The sequence below is a fragment of the Piliocolobus tephrosceles genome, chromosome 5 (assembly GCF_002776525.5).
Source record: "Piliocolobus tephrosceles isolate RC106 chromosome 5, ASM277652v3, whole genome shotgun sequence".
In the NCBI taxonomy this organism is placed as follows: Eukaryota; Metazoa; Chordata; class Mammalia; order Primates; family Cercopithecidae; genus Piliocolobus; species Piliocolobus tephrosceles.
Window position 1 is genome coordinate 41,070,431 of NC_045438.1, and position 23,639 is coordinate 41,094,069.

The 23,639-nt window shown below is 35.3% G+C and overlaps 1 protein-coding gene across 1 annotated transcript; it reads left to right on the forward strand.

Annotated features, from left to right (window-relative positions):
• The first annotated feature begins 21,648 nt into the window (after positions 1–21,648).
• Positions 21,649–23,431, forward strand: GJE1 (gap junction protein epsilon 1). Its single transcript, XM_026454997.1, is given in 4 exon segments — positions 21,649–21,687; positions 22,339–22,521; positions 23,044–23,300; positions 23,302–23,431. Coding segments are annotated over 4 exon segments (609 nt in total).
• The last annotated feature ends 208 nt before the right edge of the window (positions 23,432–23,639 follow it).

A 23,639-nucleotide genomic window follows, 5' to 3' on the forward strand; every position in this document is an offset into this window, starting at 1 on the left:
CGAGAAAAGTTGTTTTGGTTCTATAATAATATGATTTCTATGAATTTTCCAGTTATTAATATTACTTGTAAAAAAAACCCACTAGCTTGTCACTTATGTATTCATCTCTTAACCTTAGTCATATTTGAGGGAACTTCTTTAAAATAGTTTTATCCATCCACCAGTTTCAAATAGGATTATAAAAAAGTGAATAAATCATTTTATGCAAATTGAAACATAGAACTGAGATGAGATTGGTTTTTATTCGATGAAAATTGAATAGTGAAAAACTTAGGGTATCAGAAATGTCAATGCTGATTTAATCTGTGTAGAAAGGTGACCAGAGAACATGCATTAGTATGCTCTAAGTAAATGCCTCTGAATTCCCATGTAAAACATAGCCGTTTCTTTCTTGGTGAGATGGCACCCAAATAGCTTGTTCAGGAACCATCAGGGCACTCCCCAACACAAAAGCCAATGTCATGTTTGCAGCTTAATTCTTAAATTGACAAGGTAAGCAAATACTTCAACCCTGTCTAATTAGGTAGCATTTGCTTATTCAAAATATGTATTTAGTAGCCACAGTACATCTGATTTTCATTCCAAATGTTTAACAGAGTCAAAAAACACTAATTTTCTGGCTGGGTGCAGTGGGTCACACCTGTAATCCCAACATTTTGAGAGGCTGTCAGGAGAATCACTTGAGGCTGGGAGTTAGAGACCAGCATGGGCAAAACGAAAAAGAAAATAGTAATTTTTAAACTTGGAACACTTGGCCTGAATGAGAAACTGGTAAATAACCTGCTAGGTATTTTTCAAAGATAAGCAGGAGTCTAATTTCTAAGCAATTAGTAGCTCCCAATAATCTCATTTGAATTCGATATTTCATGTTTAACAGAATCACCACAATATAATCTAGTTTTTCTCTTCTTGCAGCATATGTCAGGGAAGCACTTCATTTACGTGAAAAATGAGGCTTAGTTTTCAGTGGAAAAAGATCTTTTTTTTTTTTTTTTCCCAAACATTATGAAGTAGGCAAGAAACAATAAACATTATGCTCAAATTAATATGAAGCATGGATTGCATAAATCTCTCAAATAATTTGATGTGGCATCTGCACTCCTCAAATGAGAGACAGTACAATCAGCCTGCCTTTACTCCCAACATCCTTATTACTAAACTCAGTGATAAATCCTCTGTGGCAATAGAATTTGACAATTCGATATTGTACGTCTCGTGAGCGCCACCTACTGAGTGCTGGTCACATTTTGTAAATCTCAGTTACAAATCACTGGCTGAAAACGCAAAAGGAATCAAATCAAAGTAACAAAAGGATGACAATAGAATGATGACATCTCCAGCTTTTTATTTTCATCAGTGCTATTTAAGTATAGGTACAGTTACCAGAGCACTGAAAGTCATATCAGAAAAAGAATTCGTTATAAATTACATTAATATAAATATGACAGTTACTTTGATTAAAAGAGGATTTGTATTGACAAAAGCAAATATTATCAAGCCATACCTGCCTTACCCATCTCACAACGTATAACAAAAATTATATAAAATAATTTATGTGAAAAATCATTGGGAACCACAAAATATTAAAAATGTAAAAGCATTACTCCATAATGCAATAGCATTTTCATTTTATACATTTTTTCAAAAATTTTTTAAATGCCACAACTAAATTTGTGATACATGCTAGATGCTACTTTTAGGTGCAATTAAGCTTAGCATTCGGAAAAGCTGAAATACGTACTTTCAAAGGCTGAAGATGTTCTACATTAAATGATTTAGAATCCCTTTTATATTGTTTTCTTATTTCTTTAAAAATAGACAAACTATTTTATAGTCTAAAGTCATATTTATTTCAAATGTCCATCTGTGACAGACTGGATTAAGAAAATGTGGCACATATACACCATGGAATATTATGCAGCCATAAAAAAGGATGAGTTTGCGTCCTTTGTAGGGACATGGATGCAGCTGGAAACCATCATTCTTAGCAAACTATCACAAGAACAGAAAACCAAACACCGCATGTTCTCACAAATAGGTGGGAACTGAACAATGACATCACTTGGACTTGGGAAGGGGAACATCACACATCGGGGCCTATCATGGGGGGGGAGGGGGGAGGGATTGTATTGGGAGTTATACCTGATATAAATGACGAATTGATGGGTGCTGACGAGTTGATGGGTGCAGCACACCAACATGGCACAAGTATACATATGTAACAAACCTGCACGTTATGCACGTGTACCCTAGAACTTAAAGTATAATAATAAAAAATGAATAAATAAATAAATAAATAAATAAATAAAATAAAGTCATATTTATTTTTCAGTTCTGAAAATAGATTGAATCATACACACTGAGAGTGGCATATGAAGACTTCATTAATAAAAATAAAGTTGGTGATTCAAACTTCTGGTTTTGCTGAAACTGCTAAAGGATTCATGAAGCGCATGAGGAACTTAATGTGATTAAGTATCAAGTTTACTGACATTCATCTGTTGGTGAGGTCTATAAAACAGATTTATTATATATAAGAAATGTTCCTCTCACAAGCTTTGACTCTTTCATCACCTTTCTGTAGGTCTTGTCTGAAATAATAAAACAATATAAAATAATTAAAAATAAAATAGAAATTAGGTGATTCCATATATCTGATTAAATACACTCACTACATTTATTCTTTCTATCATATACATAGTGCAGGTAGAACACAAGTTTTCAAGTATCAAATGATGCTCACTTTACATGTTTACTTATCCACAATATACAAGAATATCAAGTAGCCTTACCAAATTTGGAAGCATCTAAATATCTGCAAACCTCTAAATGATTGTCATAAACCTAAAAGATAACTGCCTGAAATGTTACCTTTATGTGGAGGCTTTGACATTTTGTAAATATAAATGTAGCCAAATATTGAAATCAATCCCACTTCCCCCATATATTAATGTGTAACAGAAATCATCCTTTTGCCCAATTCCCCCTACATGACATCTTCGTGGCCATCCCTCCTAATCACCCAGGGGTTTCTCAGCATGAAGAGCCCAATTACAAAGTAGAAAAAGTGCCACTCAAAGCCTATATATACATGCAGTTGCAAAGTGTTCTGGAGAGGTTAAAAGACTGGTATGATTTTGGTCCACTGCATATAACCTGCAGCAATATTGCCAGAAAAGAGAATTTGAATGAGCCTAGGTTGGAAAAATAAATTACCTTTATGCCTTGAAAGCAATCTCCATGGGTCAAGGCTAATGCCTTTTTCTTTGCTATTGTGTAAGATAATCATCTCTATCACCTTTTTTTCTTTTCATTTTTTAAGATAACTAGGTGGTTTTGACATTTTTGTGGTTGGTAATCTAATACTTTTTCACAAATTTTCTTTCAGGAAATGGAAAATTTTTTCAGTAATTGAATGAGAGTGATGGATCATGCTAATAAATGTCTTTCTCAAAACCTGTCATAACTTTAAATCAAAGTCAGGGTATTAATATGAGACTCCTATATTCCTCATATTTATTTCACGTCAGCATGTGTCTAGCTGATGTCAACAGCAGAGGAAAATAACATCAGGGTTCAAGAAATGTGGTACTGTTAATATTTACGTGAGGTATTGACGATAATGAACATCAGTAAACATTTCAGTCAAATATAAATAAAAATGTGTTTGTGTCTCTATTTAATATACAGAAACTTTGAGGAGAAAAACAAGTGAGTCTTGAGAGTAAAGGTGGTAACGTAACACATAGTTGTTGTAATGGTCGGTGCAATTTAATGATTAGAGTTTATTAGCCAGATATCAAGCTGCTAATTTACCTTCATTATCTCTTATCATATTCATGGCAACACTGTGAACTCCATGTTATTATTCCCATTTTACAGATGACAAAAGTAAATCTAGAGCAGTAAAATAATATATTCAAGTCCACTCAGCTAGTGACAGTAAAGAGAACTGAAACTTAGCAGATCTCTAATCAATAAGTCATACATACTGGCAAGGAGCTAAATCTGCAAAGATTGAGAGAGACTCTTTTCTAATTCACTCAGAGTGATTGTTTGCTCACCAAGCTGTGTGCCTTCAGGACTTTCTGCTCAAATCGAGTGGTTTTTCTAATTTATACAAATATATCAAGTGACCTCATATTAGCCTGTGTGTTGCCAAATGTTCTAAAATTTCAAAAAATTTGCTTTTACTCACTTACCAGGAATGAGATCATAGAGAAAAGAAATTTAAATTTAACCTAAAAAATAAATAGGATTTTAATGGGGAAGATGAAGAGTACATTGGGAGGGTAAAATACGATCTTTTAGAACATCCAAAGGATCCACATGCAGAAAAAAAATAAGGCATATTTGAGGTATAGGAGTTAGGATTGGCTGAAGCATAGATTTTCTAGAAAGATGGGAGATCAGACTAGAAAGGCCAACTGTTGAACACTCAGAATGCTAAGTTAAGGTGTGTAGTCTATGGTCATGAAGCTCTGGAGAATTAGGAAGGAAACAACAAAGTCAAAAATAGGATTATTACTCTGGTGGTGGGTGTAGATGTTTTTGAGCAGGTAATATGACAATAAGAAGACACTGAAGAAACTTTTAAGGCTAGACCTGAACTACACTAGTGTAGAAGTAGTAGAAATGGAGAAGAGAGGTAATCTATCATTAAACATAGAAGTATTATTCTTTCTTCCTGTGAACAATAGCTGTTTTTCAGTTCTTAGACTTACTGTTTGCTTCCATGGTTATCAAATTTAAACACTAAAATGTTTTGAAATTTGATAATAGTTGTGAAAATTATCTAACGACTTTGTTTTTATTTTATTTTTATTTTTATTTATTTATTTTTTGAGATGGAGTCTCACTCTGTCACCCAGGCTGGGGTGCAGTGGCCAGATCTCAGCTCACTGCAAGCTCCGCCTCCCGGGTTCACGCCATTCTCCTGCCTCAGCCTCCCGAGTAGCTGGGACTACAGGAGCCCACCACTTTGCCCGGCTAGTTTTTTGTATTTTTTAGTAGAGATGGGGTTTCACCGTTTTAGCCATGATGGTCTCGATCTCCTGACCTCGTGATCCGCCCGTCTCGGCCTCCCAAAGTGCTGGGATTACAGGTTTGAGCCAAGGTGCCCGGTCACCTTTGAATTATAATTTTAAGGGTTCAATCAAAGTATGAACTTCAATAACTGATATGTTTTGGCTGTGTCCCCACCCAAATCTCATCTTGAATTGGAATTTCCACAATTCCCACATGGTATGGGAGGAACCCGGTGGGAGATGATTGAATTATGGGGGTGGGTCTTTCCTGCACCGTTCTCTGATAGTGAAGCAGTCTCATGAGAACTGATGATTTTAAAAATGGGAGTCTCCCTACGCAAGCTCTCCTTTTTTACCTGCCGCCATCCAAATAAGATGTGATTTGCTCCTGTTTGTCTTCCACCATGATTGTGAGGCCTCCCCAGCCTTGTAGAACTGTAAGTCCAATTAAACGTCTTTCTTTTGTAAATTACCCAGTCTTGGGTATGTCTTTATCAGCAGCGTGACAATGGACTAATACAATATCCCTTCCTCTCTTCACCCTCTTAGTCTCCCAAAAAGATACCCAAACACATATACCTACATTAACACAAAAATACCTCTTAAGCCTGCAGTTACTGTAGGATGCAGTATATAGAATGGCTCTAAGAGGGTATGTAAGAGTTATTAACATCTTGTATGGACACAAATAGAGGCCCTCAAGGAGCTCTATTTTCAGAGCCTTTTAGGAAGAACTCAAGGATAAATTACTAGGACCATACGTCCACTAAAGAGCATCACTACACAGGTAGTGATGCTTTTGAGTACTGACATCTTGATATCAAGAGAAGTCCCTTATATCATATCTGTGATATCATTCAATTCCAAATTGTGCTGTCTACCACTTCAGGGAATTCATTCCAGCAGAGTCTTCCTTTTTGTAAAGATCTTTTTATATCATTTGACAACTGATAAGCAATTTTTAACCAGGTATTATTTAGGCACATTCTTTTTATTTCTTACCTATTCATGTTTTGTTAAAATTTGTTAGAAATTTTTGCCAACTGATTTATTAGTATAAATCATCTTTCAGCTTATTATTACTAAAATGTTATTCACTGTTAGACAAATAAGTCGTAATTATTATTATTGCCATTAGCATAATTGTTTTTTATCAGTTATTAACTTCTGCTAGTATGATCATGATTAATAGTATTAGAAACTTGACACCTCACTGAAAATGTTAAGAAATCCTATGTTTATTTTATAGATAAAAACTGTTATTAAAAACTTGCAGCACCTTAAACTCGTGTCTTAAATTGTTTCCATTCCCATCCCAATAACATAAATAGTAGAACCGGCTTCCATTTATTTGTGTGTACAATAATGCTTGAGATGACAAGGTCACTAATGGTCACCAAGACATTTACAGAAGCTTTCTCTACTCCTTGAAAAGTATATAGCCCTAACATATAGAGCTAGAGAAATCACTTCTTTTGGAACTATCAGAAAATATGTGATGGTTTTAATAGTTTTAGTTCATATGACTCCAAAAAGTCAACTAATTGTAGTTAGCAGCATATTAATATAATCGCCTTGCATATAGTTTTATATTTTGCCAGCTCCGATAAATCTACACCCTTATATCTATATTTATATTTTAAATATAAATTAGCACATTTCAACACTTAATAAGTAGAAATTCAAGGAATAATGGACATTAAGTTTTCCTTATAAAAGGAAGCAAAGGTGTCTTATAAATTAGGTGCTCACAATAGGAAAAGGCATTAATCAGCTTTCAAAAGCTAAATTTGTCTCAAACTCATTATTATTCAAAGCAGTGAATTTTCCCTGGTAACATGTCACAAAGGGAATAAGTGACGGAAATTCTAATGATAGCCCAGCAATTTAGCATGAGGTTTTAATTAATTAATCTGGAGTTTATGCACATAAGACTGATTATATGAACCAAAGTTCAATTCTACAAGTATTTCCCAAATTAAAGGAATGCTATGTATTTCAATGATGTCAAATATGAAAAAATAGTACAAAATATGATTCAGTAGGTACCAAAATTAAGAAGACATTTTAGTACACTGCTTTGCCAAACAAGGCAATCATTAATTTTTCTCACACTAAAGTATGCAATAAAAGCATTTACAACTTCTCATTATATCCAACATTGAAAAATGATAACAAATTGATGATGTATGGGATTTATATTGATGAAAATTGGGATGACATGAGGAATAAGCACTGATATAGGAGTAGTATTAAACCTGGGCTTTCTGAGTTTGACTCTTGTTACAAATAATTTCGCAAAAACCATTGACTATTAGATGTATCTGTCCCTAAACAGAAAAAAAGAAAAGAAAACTGGGCATGCACAAATTTTAAAATCAGTATTTTCCAGAAAGATGAGTATAATCTTCCTACCAATAAATCTAATTGATCCAGTTCTGGTGCCATAATGTTCATTAACTCCTTTTGTATTAAAGTGATTTGAAATAACATAAAAACCTTAGCATGTTGAATGGTATATGCTAACAGTCCAGTTCTAATACATTTATATTTGTGGTCATTACTAACAGCATTAGTCACATACACATAGCCAACCTTAATGCAAATGTTTCTCATTTGCTAATGACAGTTTTTGATTACTTCAGATGAGAGCTCCCAAAGTTAGGTTTATATGATGCAGATTGTCTCATAATGGAAGAACTTGTTAATTGAAGAATCACACTTATATCCCTTCAGTTTTAGGTAGGAACATCTGAAGGACTGACCTCTAAGTTGCTTAGAGCTATCATTTTTTAAATTTCAGAAGGCACTGTGCTAGTTGCCTCTGCTTCTACACTTTTTCTATAACCTTTCTTTCTCTTTAAGCTCTTACTCAGCAGGCATGAAATGTATTTAGGAACACATGTTTTATAAAAGTCTTTCAGTTTATAATTAGGAAACATTTACAGACTTGTTAAGGCAATAGAAGGTTTTGGTTAAGAAACCCATGGAAGGAAGGACATAGAAACCATCTTAGCAGTTATACAACTTTTTATCTCAGTACTTCTAATTGGCCAATGTCAAGTCTCACAAAGGGTGAGAGTAGCAGATTGTCAGCATTCAGAATACAGCATTCTCTTATTTCTGTGTGTCTTACATTCATGCTCCCCAAGGGCATTAGATTGGGTTCCATAGGAAAAGATTATGAAATAATAAACTCTCTGCAGAAATTTTATTGAAAAGTATTCTCAAGAATTGCCTGCATAAAGAAATGAGGAAGGCAGGACTGAACAGAGAAAGAAACACCTGCAATGTCATTGCAACGGAAGTGTTAGGCAATGCCAAGGGCAGATGGAATGAACCTTGAGTATTGTTCTGAACTGAGATGGGAGTTGGCCGTTTAGCACCACATCAGCCAGTTACTGGTTATGTGTCAGCCTCTAGGAAGTGACATAAACTGGCTGAAATATTTCCCTGCAATGGAGGGTTATGCTCAGTGAGTGAAATAGTTGTACTCTGTCAGCAGCCAATATTCCCAGCAGTAGAGAAATGGTGCTTAGGTGAAGGATCAGAGCATTCATCACACCAAGAAGGGATATATGACTGAGTCAGGATACTCTCATCCAAATAGGACCATCTCATTAGGCTTGGCTTATTATACCAAGTCTATTCATGGTTGCCATTGGCTGGTGCCCTAAGAGCTGGTCCAACCAGTTATGCCAAGTAAATTGGTCTGTTCTCACCCAAAACATAAAGTGTGAAGGATTTCCAAAGAGTCTACATGTGGCAGGGATGTAAAGGTTTACAAACTCATCTTCAATATAACAAATTACCAACTTCTCAATAACAACACAGAAATAGCAACAATATAATAATATTGTATGTTAATTTGATATCTACAGTTTAAATACTATGCTAAATACTTTACACAATTTATCTAATTTAATCGTAACAGGAACCCTATGAGATAAGTGTTATTTTACTGTTGCAGAAGGAAAATTGAAACCCAGAAAAAAAACAGAAAATGTATCCAGTAACATACAAACAGTAAGTCACTGGCCTTGAAACAAAGAGTTTCAGAGTCTTTCATTTTAAGAATTTTGCTAAACATCCCACAGAGTCTGGCTTATTAATGACTTTATAATACTTGCCACTTGCATGGAAATCTGTTGGCTTCATTTTACATATAAATCATTTTAAGTATAAAGCCATGTGTACTATATTACAAATATTGTAAAATTGACATTGTATTTATTCAGAGGTCCTATATCCAATGATCTTAACTCTTCAGAACATTATTGAGAACCACAAGACCAGTTTAAGAGACTTTTGTGTTCTGGAAGAAATGGAATAATAGGGATTGAATAATCTCTTCTGTCCTAAAAAACCAGATGATTGGACAAAACCTGTAACAGTCATTATAAAAGATGAGACTGCTATTGGAAAACAAGTAACACAGGACTGTAATCTCTGAGAAAAGGGAAACAAACTGAGTGATCCCTGAATGTATCAGCTTACTCCAGAGGCAGTTTTCACACCACCTTTTAGGAAGATGGAACCCTAACAGAGCCCAGTGGTCTCACTAAATTGAGGAACCAGAGATCAACGTTGGAGGAATAAAGATGGTTAGAATTTGCTAAGAATATGTTACTGTAGAGGTAGAAGCTAAACAGGGAGAACTTCAGAGATCTGCAGAGAGGTCTACTTGAGGCTCTGAGTATTGACCTGTTCATGTGTGACAAGAAGATACCCAAGGCCAGAGAGACACTTGAAAACATTTTAAATACAAACAGGGCTGAAAGTAATTTGTCTCCAGAGCAGAGTGGAAAGACCTTGCAATGTAAGGTCTACCCTGTAGAATACTCACAAATATGTTACTTTGGTTGTGAACCTAAATTTGCCCTATATGACAAGCTAATCTACACCTACCTTACCAATGTTTAAATAAAGCTTCAAAGATATCTACCTGATTCCTGTAAACTAACTGCATGCCAGAGCAAATTCTAACATTATTTAAAATTCAGCAAACAACAAAATAAAATTTACAACATCGGACATCCAGTCAAAAATTATCTGTTACAGAATTATCTCATTTTATTGTGTTTCATTTTATTGTCCTTTGCAGATAGCGCATTTTTTACAAATTAAAGGTGGGTATCAACCCTGCATCCAGCAAGTCCATCAGCACCATTTTCCCAATGGCATGTGCTCATTTTGTGTCTCTGTGTCACATTTGGGGAATTCTCACAAAATTTCAAAAGTTTTCATGATTATTACATCTTTTATGATGATCTGTGATCAGTGACCTTTGATGATACTATTGTAATTTTTTCGGGACCCCTCAAAAACTGTCTATACCAAATGGTGAATTTCATTGACAAGTGTTGTGTGTGTTCTTACTGCTCTACCAATTGGCTGTTTCCCCACGTCTCTACATCTCCTAGGGCTCCCTATTCCCTAAGACTCAACAATATTGAAATTAGGCCAAATAATAACCCAACAAAGGCCTCTAAGTGTTCAAGCAAAAGAAAGAGGCATGGGTCTCTCACTTGAAATCAAAAACTAGAAATGATTAAGCCAAGTGAAGAAGGCATGACCAAAGCCAAGCCAAGATAGACTGAAAGCTCGATCTCTTGCTCTAGTTAGCCAACTTGTGAATGCAAAGGATAAGTTCCTGAGGGAAATTAAAATTGCTACTACAATTAATATAAGAATGATAAAAAAGCAACAAAACCTTATTGTTGACATGGGGAAAATAATAGAGGTCTGGATAGAAGATCAAACTGTAACTCAGTAGCTTAGTCTCAAAACACATTTTAAAACCTTTTTTTCCTTTTCTATTTTCTCCCAAGTCTCAAGATGTAACCTTGAAGCAAATGACAGAAACCTTTTATTCCCTCCTTAGTCTTAAAAAAAAATGATTAAAACATGCTTTAAAACTCTTTCTTTCCCTCCCTTTCCCACTCTACACTCTGTTACACCATGCACATTTACCTAACTATATACTTGTATTTAATTATGTGCTTACTTAGAAGTTCCAGGGGCTAATTTTGAGACAGACCAGGAATGGAGATCTAAGCTGCAAAATTCTGGAGAGTACCTCAAGGTGGTAGTTAATACCAGGCCATTGTTGATATGACGCCAGACCACACTCCAGGTGGACCATGACTCAAGATAGCTGCCAGAACAAGACACACAGACCCTGTACTCAGCACTACTCCCCACATGCCTCTCATTCCCAGTTCACTTTTTAAGTCCCTCTCCTCAGCATAAAGTTTGAAATGGTTCCTTTAAGGCATGAGCCTTGGCCATTTCTTCTACTGTTAGCTCTGGAATAAAGTCACTTTCCTTTCACTGAATTTTGTCCGTGTTGTTGGTTTTGCAAGAAGTGAGCAGCTGAGTTTGTATTGGGTTACAAAACCAGCCACAACATTCCCTTAAGCCAAAACTTAATCCAAAAAATACCCTCTCTTCAGTCCTATGAAGGCTAAGAGAGGTAAGGAAGCTGCAAAAGAAAAGTTTGAGGCTAGCAGAGATTGGTTTATGAGGACTGAAGAAAGCAGCCATAAAAATATACCATGCAATGCAAGATGATATATCGCCATACCATATTGTCATACCATAAAAATGCAAGATGAAGTGGCAAGTGCTAATGTAGAAGCTATAGCAAGTTATGCAGAAGATCCAAAATAATTGATGAAGGTGGCAACACAAAACAACAGATTTTCCATGTATATCAAACAGTCTTATACTGGGAGAAGCTGCCATTTAAAACTTTCATAGCTAGAAAGAAGTCAATGCCTGGGTTCAATGCTTCAGCAGACAGGCCTGGCTCTTGTTAAGAGATAATACAGTTGGTAACTTAAAGTTGAAGCTAATATTCATTTGGAATTCAAAAAAATTTTATAACCCTTAAGAATTATGCTAAATCTACTCTGCTTGCATTCTATAAATAGAATCACAAAACCTAGATGAGACAACATCTGTTTATGGCATAGTTTACTGAATATTTTAAATGCACTATTGAGACTTACTGCTCCAAAAAAGGGATTCCTTTCAAAATATTATTGCTCATTGACAATGCACCTAGTCACCCAATAGCTCTGGTGTAGAGGTACAAAGAGATTCATGTTGTCTTTATGCCTGCTAACACAATGTCCATTCTACAGCTAATGGAACAACGAGTAATTTCAACTTTTAAGTCTTATTACTTAAGAAATACATTTAAGAAAGCTATAGATAGTGATTCTTCTGACAGATCTGGTCGAAGTAAATTGAAAATATTCTGGAAAGAATTCATCATTCTAGATGCCATTAAGAATATTTGTGATTCATAGAAGGAGGTCAAAATATCAACAGGAATTTGAAAGAAGTTGATTCCAAACCTTGTGGAAAACTTGGAAAGTTTCAAGACTTCAGTAGAGGAAGTAACTGCAGATGGGATGGAAAGAGCAAGAGAATTAGAATTAGAAGTGGGGCCTGAAGATGTGACTGAATTGCTGTGATCTCATGATAAAACCAGGAGTTGCTGCTTATGGATGAGGAAAGAAAGTATTTCTTGAGATGGAATCTACTCCTGGTGAAAATGCTGTGAATATTGTTGAAATAACAACAAAGGATCTAGAATATCCCATAAACTTAGTGGATAAAGCAGCAGCAGGATTTGAGAAGATTGGCTCCAATTTTGTAAAAAGTTCTACTGTGGTTAAAATACTGTCAAAAAGCATTGCATGCTACAGAGAGATATTTTATGAAAGGAAGAGTCAGTTGATGTAGCAGACTTCATTGTCTTATACTAAGAAATTGCCACAGTTACCCCAGCCTTTGGCAGCCAACATCCTGATCTGTCAGCAGCCATCTACATCAAGGCAAGATCCTCCACAGTGAAAATGTTACAACTCCCTGAAGCCTGGGGTGATCATTAGCATTTTTAAACAATAAACTATTCAACTCTGACCTTGTGACAAAAGGCAATCATAGACAATATGTAAATGAAAGGATATGGCTAGGCTGCAATTAAACCTTATTTCACAGAGGAGGTGGCACACCCATGAGCTATAGTTTGTGGAACCCCTTCCTAGAGCTAAAAATACCACACTGGATATTTTTTTAAAGCCATGAATGGTATTAACTTCAGATGAGATTCTATAGCGAAGAGATTAGTGAAATTAACACAGTAACTCTTCATAATGAAATATAATAAGAATGAAGATGGAAAAGGAGGAATATAGAGAGGATCAGTTACCTTTGAAACCATATGAAGCAGTCTAGCTGAAAAATTGGAGTCCCTGAAGACAGAAAGGGGACAGAAAAAATATTTGAAAAAATAATGGCTGATTATTTTTCCCAAAATTTATTGAAAACAAACCCACAGATCAAGACAGCTCCAGAAACCCCAAGAAGATGAGAAAAGTAGGCTTAAACATGTTAGGTAATTTTTCCAAGGTTTTTTTTATTACGAGGTATGTACCTATCCATGTTTGTTTATTCAAGAACCCAAGTTTATACCTCTTTGGTACACTTTCTCCCAAGCTTGCCAGAATGAGTCTAGTCTCCATCATAAGAGTGAAAATATTGTTTTTGGAGAAACCATATGTATCAGGCACTGTACAAGATATTTTCTCATGTACTATCTCATTTGATCACAACATGTCTAGTAGGTAAGAATCATTTTCTCCATTTTACAGATGGAAAAACTGAAACTAGCAGAATGAATATTGTGTGTTTAAATAATTGCCAGTAAAGTAGCGAAAAAAATGCACTCTCAAGTCTTCTGGATTTCCAGGCAGGGCTTTCCTATAGAGATATGTGGATGGCATATCGCTCGCCAAAAATAATAGCTGTAGATATGTGGGTGACCTATCCAAAAAAGAAATTGTTTTATGTGTTATACAACTAGAAATCGTGCAGTTTAGGAATATTTTCAATATGAACTCATTGAAAAAGGAGGAAAATAAGACCTTCAATTTAACCATTAGGTCAAGCAATTGCTGGCACCATCTAAATTACTGACAATAAATCTCAGAGCAAGTACAATACTTCTAAGTATGATTATAAGAATTAGAATCACAAAACCATAGAATTGTGAAATTAGTTACCCATCATAGAATCCAATCCCTTCTTTTTGGAGAAATGGAAACATACCCCAGAAGGTTAAATCATTTGCCCAAAATAACATGATTGGTTATTGACCCTTTCTACTAAGCCATCCCCAGTTCCATTCCAGAAAATATAAATTATTCATGCAGGAAGACAAACCTAATTTTGGCAGGTCAGAGATTTCAGTGAGATGTGAATTGGCTAAGGGTTGTGATTTATGAATCTAGGCAGCTATTCAGATTGCCTTATCTCAGCTGACCATCTGTGAAACATACTATTCTGAGTACCTAAATTGACCTCTATTCAACCCCACTTTACCATCATTGGGTATGTCATGAGAAGAAGGGTAAATTACTCTGACACAATGCAAAATACTGAGAATCAAAAAATGGTAGAGAGGAAACATATATAGAGATTACTTCCCCTTGTTTTCCAGATGTAAAATAAGCCAAGACAGTTTGTGACCATAGTCTGAAGGATTAAATATAAATCATGCTTTATTTTAAGCAAATTATCAGCAGCATACATTTCAACCATATACACATAAACATGTGTATGCGCATACACATATACATACATACACAAGTACTCATGCTATTAGGTAAGCCCCATGGAGGCAAGGGCTACACTGTTCTCACAAATTTCTCGCACATACCTCGCACAGCAGCTGGTATTATAGATATTCAAAATTTATTTAAATGAAAAAAATGGGTGAATAAGGACAAACACATAGAAAAGCACAGCTCTAAAGCAATGCATATAACTTGCTTTTTTATTTTCAGATTTATTGTGTTATAGCTAACAAATAATCGTATGTATTTAAGGTGTACAACTTCATGTTTTGATATTCATATACATTGTGAAATAATCACCACAGTAAAGCTAATTGACATATCCATCACCTCCCATAATTATCTTCATGTGTGTGATAATTACCTGTGTGTGTGTGCGCACATATTCACAGTAAGAATATGTAATATGTAAGAGTTACCTCTTACCAAATTTCAAGTATACAATACAGTATTGTTAACTATAGTCACATTGCTGTACATTTGATTTCCAGAAGTTATTCATCTTGCATAACTGAAACTTTCTAGTCTTTGACCATCTCCCCATTTCCCACTCCCCACTAGCTTCTGGCAATCACCATTCTACTCTCTGCTTCTATGAGTTTGACTATTTTACAGATTCCATATATAGTGAAATCATACAGTATCTGTCTTTCTGTTTCTGGCTTATTTCCCTTAAACATAATGTCCTTCATTTTTATTCATGTTGCAAACGGCAGGATTTTCCTCATTTTAAAGGCTTAATAATATTCCTCTCTCTCTCTCTCTGTGTGTGTGTGTGTGTGTGTGTGTGTGTGTGTGATTTCTTTATACATTAATCTGTGGATGGACATTTAGGTTGTTTCCATACCTTGGCGAACACTGCAGTGCAGATAGCTCTATGAGATAATAATTTCATTCCCTTCAGGTATACACCTAGAAGTAAGATTACTGAATTATTAAGGTAGCTCTATTTTTAATTTTTTGAGGAATCTCCCTACTGTTTTCCTACTGAATTATTAAGGTAGCTCTATTTTTAATTTTTTGAGGAATCTTCCTACTGTTTTCCTTAATTATTATATCAATTTACACTTCCACCAACAGTGTGTACAAGTGCTCCCTTTTCTCTACATTTGATCAACACATCTTTTTTTTATAATAGCCATTCTAACAGATGTGAAGTGATATCTTATTGTGATTTTGATTTGTATGATTTGTATTTCCCTGGTAATAAGAGATGTTGAGCACTTTTTAATATACTTATTGGCCATCTATGGTTCTTCTTTTGACAAATGTCTATTTATTCTTCTGCCCATTTTTGAGTCAGGTTATTTGGGGGAATTTTTGTTTTTTCTGTTGAGTTGTATGAGTTCTTTATATATTTTGGATATTAACCCTTATCAGTACACAGTTTGCAAATAATGTTCTCCCAATCTGTAGTTTGCAAATTAAACGTTGGGTTTTGTGGGGGTTTATTTGGTTTTGGTTTTGAAGATTTCTTACTTTTGTGTGTGTGTGGTTTTTGTTTTGCTTTGTTTTGTTTGGTTTTTGCTGTGCAGGAGCTTTTTAATTCAAAGAACTTATCTTTTTTTTTTTTTGTTTATGTTGTCTGGCTTTTAGTGTCCTATCCAAAAATCTGTGCTCAGACCAATGTAAAGAAGCTTTTGCTTTATGTTTCCTTCCAGTAGTTTTATGTTCTCAAGTCTTACACTTAAAACTTTAATTTATTTGGAGTTCATTTTTGTATAGGGGGTGAAATAAAGGTCCAGTTTCATTTTTCTGCATGTGGATATCCAATTTTCCCAGCATGATTTGTTGAAGAAACTATCACTTCCCCCAATGGATTTTCTTTACATTCTTGTTGAAGATAAGTTGACCTTCTGGTGGACTTATTTTGGGGCTCCCTTAAGTTCCATTTGTCTATGTGTCTGCTTTTATGCCAAAACTATACTATTTTGATTATTGTAGTCCTTATAGTATATTTTGAAATCAGGAAGTATGATGCCTCCAGCTTTGTTTTTCTTGATCAATATTGCTTTGATTATTTGGGGTCTTTTATAGTTTCATAAAAATTTTAGGATTATTTTTTCTATTTCTGTATAGAATGCCATTGAGATTTTAATAGAGATTGCATTGAATCTGTAGATCACTTTGGATAGTGTGGACACTTTAATAATATTAATTTTTCCAATACATGCATATGAATGTCTTTCCATTTATCTGTCTTTTTTCTTCATCAGTGTTTTATAGTTTTCATTGTACAAGTCTTTCACCTCTTTGGATAAGTTAATTCATAAGTATTTTTTTTTCTTTTTACAGCTACTGTAAAAATAAGATTGTTTTATTAATTTCTTTTTCAGATAGCTCATTTTTTGTTTGTGTGCAGATATGTCACTGATTTTTGTGTGTTGATTTTGTGTCCTGCAACTTTACTGAACTCATTTGTTAGTTCTAACAGGATTTTTTTGGTTGAGTCTTTAGTGTTTCCTACTTGTATAATTATGTTATCTGTAAACAGAGATAATTTTACTTCCTTTTTGTGATTTAAATGTTGATATGATTTGTATTTGTGTTCGTGTCCAAATCTCATTGAATTGTAATCCTGTGTTGGAGGTGGGGCCTGTGGGAGACTTTTGGCTCATGGGGGCAGATTTCCTCCTCAGTGCTACTCTTGTGATAGTGAGTGCTCGTGAGATCTGATTGTTTAAAAGTATGTAGCAGCTCCCCGCTCTTTCTCTCTCTCTTCCTCCTACTCTGGCTATGCAAAGATGTGCCTGCTGCCCCTTCGCCTTCTGCCATGATTTTAAGTTTTCCCCAGCCACACTTCCTAAAAAATCTTTAGGGCTGAAAGAACAGAGGTATATTTTGATGATTAAATTAACTAACAGCCATAAGCCTTTCTGGGGTTCAATCCCACTAGTCCTTGCTGACAAGTAGATGTCTTAGTATCCTGACAGACTCAGAAGGAAAATGCACTCAGTTTCCAAGCACAGAGACAGAGAGAGAGAAAAGACATTGAAAACAGACATGGAATTTATATGTATTATTTATTCTTCCAAAAAACACTCTTACTCTGGCTAACACAAAGGTTCTTTGCCCTCAAGGAAGTAGTGACTTTTCTTTGTTTAAGGAGTATTAATTTGTTAATACATTATAGTCTGTATAACAAGGAGACCATAGTTGATCCAGGCTCTCATTAAGGACAGGATAAATGTTTTCCAAATCCTTTAATAAGCCACATACAACAATCATTTGAGGTAAATACAATTTTCATTGCCAGTTTGAGAAACTGAGATTCACAGGTGTGAAATAATCTGCTTGAGACCTCAAATCTCTGATTCCAGAGCCCGTGATCTTAGGTACTGTGTGCTCCCCCTACTCACATTGATGCCATTTGTTTATATGGGGTCCTTTGTATTTCTCAACTCCACCCTTGATACATATTGTACTTGGTTAGTTCTCTGCTTGGCCTTTGCTCTTCATATTGAGATCTGATGAGGAGTGTAGATAAGGGTCAAGCTCTGCAGCACCATCCAGGTGCTATGTCCCCCAATAATTTTCTGAGCTCTTCAGAGGAGAAAATAAGGTCAAAGTTTTTTTCCCCCTCATTTACCCATGTTTCAGCAATCAATCTACATTACCTTGTAAAGAGACCTAGAGATGAGTTTGCAGGAAGAACTTGGAGAAAATATAGAGAGTTCAGGACTGGCTACATGTGAGTATTTTTTCTCATTTCTAGTCTCCCTAGCCAATAAAACTTTCTAATGTAAGAAACGGTCTTAGGGTAAAAGTCAAATCAATGGTGTGGCTATAATGTCCTTTGATTAGACTTTTTAAATATTTAAGGCATGACTAATGACTATCTCAATTAGACAAAATATTTCTAAATATCTTAAGAGCACTTCAGAAATGTCTAATCCAAAAACAGCCATAAATATATTTGTAGAGAGAGATATTTATTTAATTATACGACTCTTACTATAACTAAGTATATTAAATCTATTACACAGAAAGCCAAAGAGTTATTAAGAGGTTTGTATCAGGAAAACAGCTATTACTTTGGCTTAAAAGGCCAGATATTGGTCAAATTATAAAAAAGACTTCTGACCCCCCAGCTTTTATCTAGCAAGAAGCAATCTGAGCAAGTTATTTATTCAAGCATAATCACTTATTTTTTTAATGAAAAAGGGAAGATGCTTTCAGCCAAGAACACAGAGAATGGAACTACAGGCCACTGACAACAATGGACCAGGGAACCACTTCCTTTAAGGAGAGTATAATATACTGCGGAACAGCTTTCAGGGTAATACAACCGTGCCTCAATCATGGAATGTTCCCTGCCTCCAGGGTAGGGACATCAGGCAATATTTTTCCTTGCAAGATTTCAGAGTTGTTATGGACCAGTGACAGTTACATATCTCCTGTTCTTCCACTTTTAGAGTGTAAGTGTCTATTGTAGTCATCCTATTCCTGTATCACCATTGTATATTGATGTCATGTAGAATGTAACTTTTCCCTTTGTTTCTCCAGATTCTAGATCAAGATAGCCACATCCAGATATAATGCAAATCACAAAATCCTGGACTTCAATTTTAATTCTACAATTAGATGATAGTTTTGGCATCCTGTAATGAAAGTGAAGACAAGCGGGAGGGATGTTAATATTTGTAATCAGTGGGCACATTGTGATACAATATAAAGTTGGCCACAAATACTTTCTTTTCATACATTCACACCTCTGCAATGTGACTTCACAGATCCATCAAGAGGTAGACGATGTTTCTCAAATCTGGGTTCATTTTGAAACTTTCTTTGCCTAATGTAACATTAGCAAACATGAAGCAAGCTGAGTACTAAACAATGCTTGTGCATTGAGAATCGCCCTTTTTCTGCTTTTGCAACCTGCGACTATGGAACCTGCGGCCATTAGCATGCAAGAAACCCAGGTTATCACTCCAATAAACACCCTTACTACTTGCCATACATTTGAGGCCAGTCTCACTAAGGATCACACTTTCCTAAAAACATAAGCAGCATCACTCCTCAGCCTAATCTTTATGTGTGATATTTTGGACCACATATGGTTTATTCCTTTGTCTTATTACCCAATTGGATCAGAACATGTAAGAGAAAGATTGGTATTAATTATTTGGCCCCTTGTAGATCTCAGCAATGACAATGATGCCGCACTCCCTTCTTCTACACATGCAATTAAGGTTCAAGACAATTTTATACATCCCTGAAAAGAGACACTGATGATTTCTACATGTCTGACAATTGTATACAGTTGACTAAACAATAGCATTCAATACTGTACAATGGTAAAAGCCAAAGCACTATTCCTTCTTATGCAAATAGTTGTTAGGGCTTTTAGATGTCCCTTCTTGGGAATCAACACAAAGTAAACCTGAAATTCTGATTCTGAGAAGATGGGAATATACACAAATATCTTTTATCTAACCATTCTGAGGGATCATTAAGCTGTCCATTTTTATTTCTTCTTATCCAGCACAGCACTCCTATTCAACAAGAACACTGTCCCTTGCTTGTTTATTGGTTACAAATATATGTATCATGCAGTCACTTCTCCACTTGCTGGAAGAAAGCAATGACATTGTCTGAAGTTACAACCTTTGGCAGATCACAAGAAAATGAGAAAGGCAAGTAAAGAAAGCAAATATAATCAACAATTAGCTGTATGACATTATAGGTGGATGGAAGATAGCAAGCAGATGTGTAAGTCAGAAGGTAATTACTGGTCTGTCTTGGTGCCTGCTGGCCCTCAACACCCATAACAATGTCTAATAGATGATGTATCTAATGAAGGACAAAAGAAAGGATGGGAAGGTCTTGCCTTAATTAGCAGTTCGCTATCTTTTTCCTTAGCCCAGAGATCTAATTACAGATTTTTCCATGTCTGTGGCAAGCATTCAACAACTAGACAAATATAGCAATACATCAATAATATTCAATAATGCAATAGTTATTATATCCTGTGTTACAATTTCTTAAGACTTCCCAGAAATTAGTTATACTCTATGGAAGTAAACAATAAAGAATCAGGAATATTTCCCATGTACTTATCCTTTAGGACACACCTAAATAAAATAAAAAGGAAAATAAAAAGATTACTTCAACATTATCAGAGAAAACTCCAAGCTAAAGAGCCCACTAATTTAGATACAGTCCATTTTTAGGTAATTGTAGAAGCGTTGAGTGCTCAGAACCTTTGTGGGGCTGGTCTCTTGCTTTGCTGGCACTCCTGGCTGGCTATGTTGACAGTGTAAGTCAAGGGATTATTAGATTGGCCACATGCTCTCCGCTTTTGTTTCTTTGTTTTTGTTTTGTTTTGGGACAGATGATTTGCTTTCCGGGAAACCGATTTGCTTTCTAGGAAACCAGGGCGAGTATTAAATGACCAGCGAGTAGGCAAGGCTAGGAGCAAAACTGCACATTTATTTTTGGTCCCCCAGCTTCAGGAAAGAAGGTGTGCGGGAGGGGTGAGATCCGTCGGTCTCCGGCAGGGGAGGCCGGGGTAGTCACCCGGTGGAGCTCTGGGAGGAAGTGCCCACCGCGCGCCCACCGGGAGGGGCTTTTATGTCCTGGGCCCGGAAGTGGGCGGGCAGTGGGCGGGACATAGGCGGGTCGGGGGCGGGGTGGTAGGCGTGGCTAGGCGGGTTCCGGTTTTTCTCCGTCGGATGTCGGGTTGTGCCTGCGCAGTCGACCCGTGTCTTTCCCGGCACGGGAAAGCTGACAGTGAAGAAGCCGGAACTGCGCCATCTTGCCTCCCTTCGTCCAAACAACAGAGATAGGAAGGTTGAATGGGGCCCCAGAGATCTAAGAGAAAAGGAAGAGGGGAGAGAAATTTGTAGTGATGAGTGTTTTCTGTTGTAACAGTCCTGAGAGAATAAAAGAGCTTGATTCTGGAAGAAGCAAACTGGCAATGTGGGTCAAGAATTAACCCACAGGAATGCCAGGATAACATCTCCTGAGACATGTCTCTAAATTACATCAAAAACTTCTATGAAGAATGTGTAAGTATTATACAAACAAAAAAGCAATTGTATGAGTCTTTTCTGAGTATTTTAACCTGAATTGCATAAGTCTTGGTGAATAATTTCTCTACATCTATGGAGAATACTGTAAGTATCAACCATATACTTCAAAATATTCTGAATTTAAAACTCTAAAGAGAAAAATTCAGGAAGTATCTTTAGATGTTGGTGTTTTAGTGTGGCTCACTCTCTCAATTCCATAATTAAGAAGTAGGGGAAAAAAGCTTTAATTACAACTAATAAACATTATTTGATTGTAAAGATAGTGTATGGACTGAGCTTACTACTGGATTTGTTATCTAATTTTCAAAAAGAAGTATTAGATATTCTGATTTTACTAATGGATTACAGTGGTGGGAATATTAATTGAGTTCAAAGTTGTTTAAATATTTCCAAAATTACACATTTGATTAGCAACATGTCCCTATCAAATGTTGCTTTTCATATTTTAAGAGTGAGAAATCTCATAATGTGGGAATTATATTTGATTTGATTTCTAAGGGTCGATTTGGCTTCAAAACTTCTTGAATCTTACATTTTTTAAATGTGATATAAGGATTTTTTTTTTAATGTCCTCCTTTAATGTTTGTGTTTAAAAGATTTTTTTTTTTTCTCCTAAAACCATAACAGGTTAAACCTCCAACTGTGATTGGTCAATTCCACACCCTTTTCTTTTGATCAATCCAAATGTTCTTCCTCGGGGTGCTAGGCTTTGCAGTCTATGGGAATGAGGCCTTGCACTTCAGTTGCGATACAGACAAAAGAGAAATAAATCTCCTCTGTTACAATGAGTTCAGGCCAATCACTCCACAAGTAAGTTTTTGTGTGCACATAAACATTAACTCTACAACAAACTCATTTTCTCTTTAAATGTAAAATAATGTCATAATATGAGAATTACCCTAACAGGTTTTTGTTTGTTTGTTTGTTTTTTAAGGATTATGTTACTTTTTCTTTAATTAGCTGTATATTTCAGATAAATTGAGTTTTGGGGAGTTTCTTCCAATTCTGGCATTTTGTTATCTACTAATGTTATCATTATTCTCCAGACCTATATTTGGAATACAGAAATTAGCTGGCTAAAATAAACTACCTCATCATTATCAGTCATTAAGAGGCAGTTACAGTAATATATGACTATGTTTTCACAATAAATATGTTCAACATTACTACCTTCATTATATTAAGACATATATAAGATATTTATGAAACTTGGAATTTTTAAGTTAGTCTTTGTTGAGAGTTAGTGGCGTTTTTAGTGTATTTTTAGTTACATATTGATTAATTGATGTTACATATTGATTAATTGATTAAGATATTTCTGACATACTTTAGGTGTTCTGGACATTACAACTAGTGATTGTCTTGGTTCCTGGACCTATTTTCCATCTTTATGCTGCATGTAAAAGCATTAATCAAGAATGCATTCTTCAAAAGCCTATTTGCACTGTAATTTATATACTCTCTGTTTTATTAAGAATTAGTCTAGAGGCAATAGCATTTTGGCTTCAGATTTACCTCTTTGGTTTCTAAGTAAAATCTCTTTACCTGAGTGATGCTAGATTTCTTGGGGAAAACATGATTATAAGATGTTCCAGAATACTTTGAAAAAACCATTTTTCTCATTGCAGTGTATACATTTACAGCAATTACAATGGTATTATGTGTTGCTGAGATTTTTAAGATCATATTTAGAAGATTATACTTTTCATTCGGAAAATGACTAAAGAACGGATTACCTATTGTCATGCTACAGTTATTTATCATTTTTATTTAGTTTTATTGTACTCAGTGAGTACCACAATTTCAAAACAAACTTACTTCAATGTGTCTGAAATTTATGTCTACTATAAAATATAATGCCTGGTTGTAAGATAAGGATTCTTGAAGAAATATTTCATTTTATTTTAATTTTGATCACTTTTATTAGA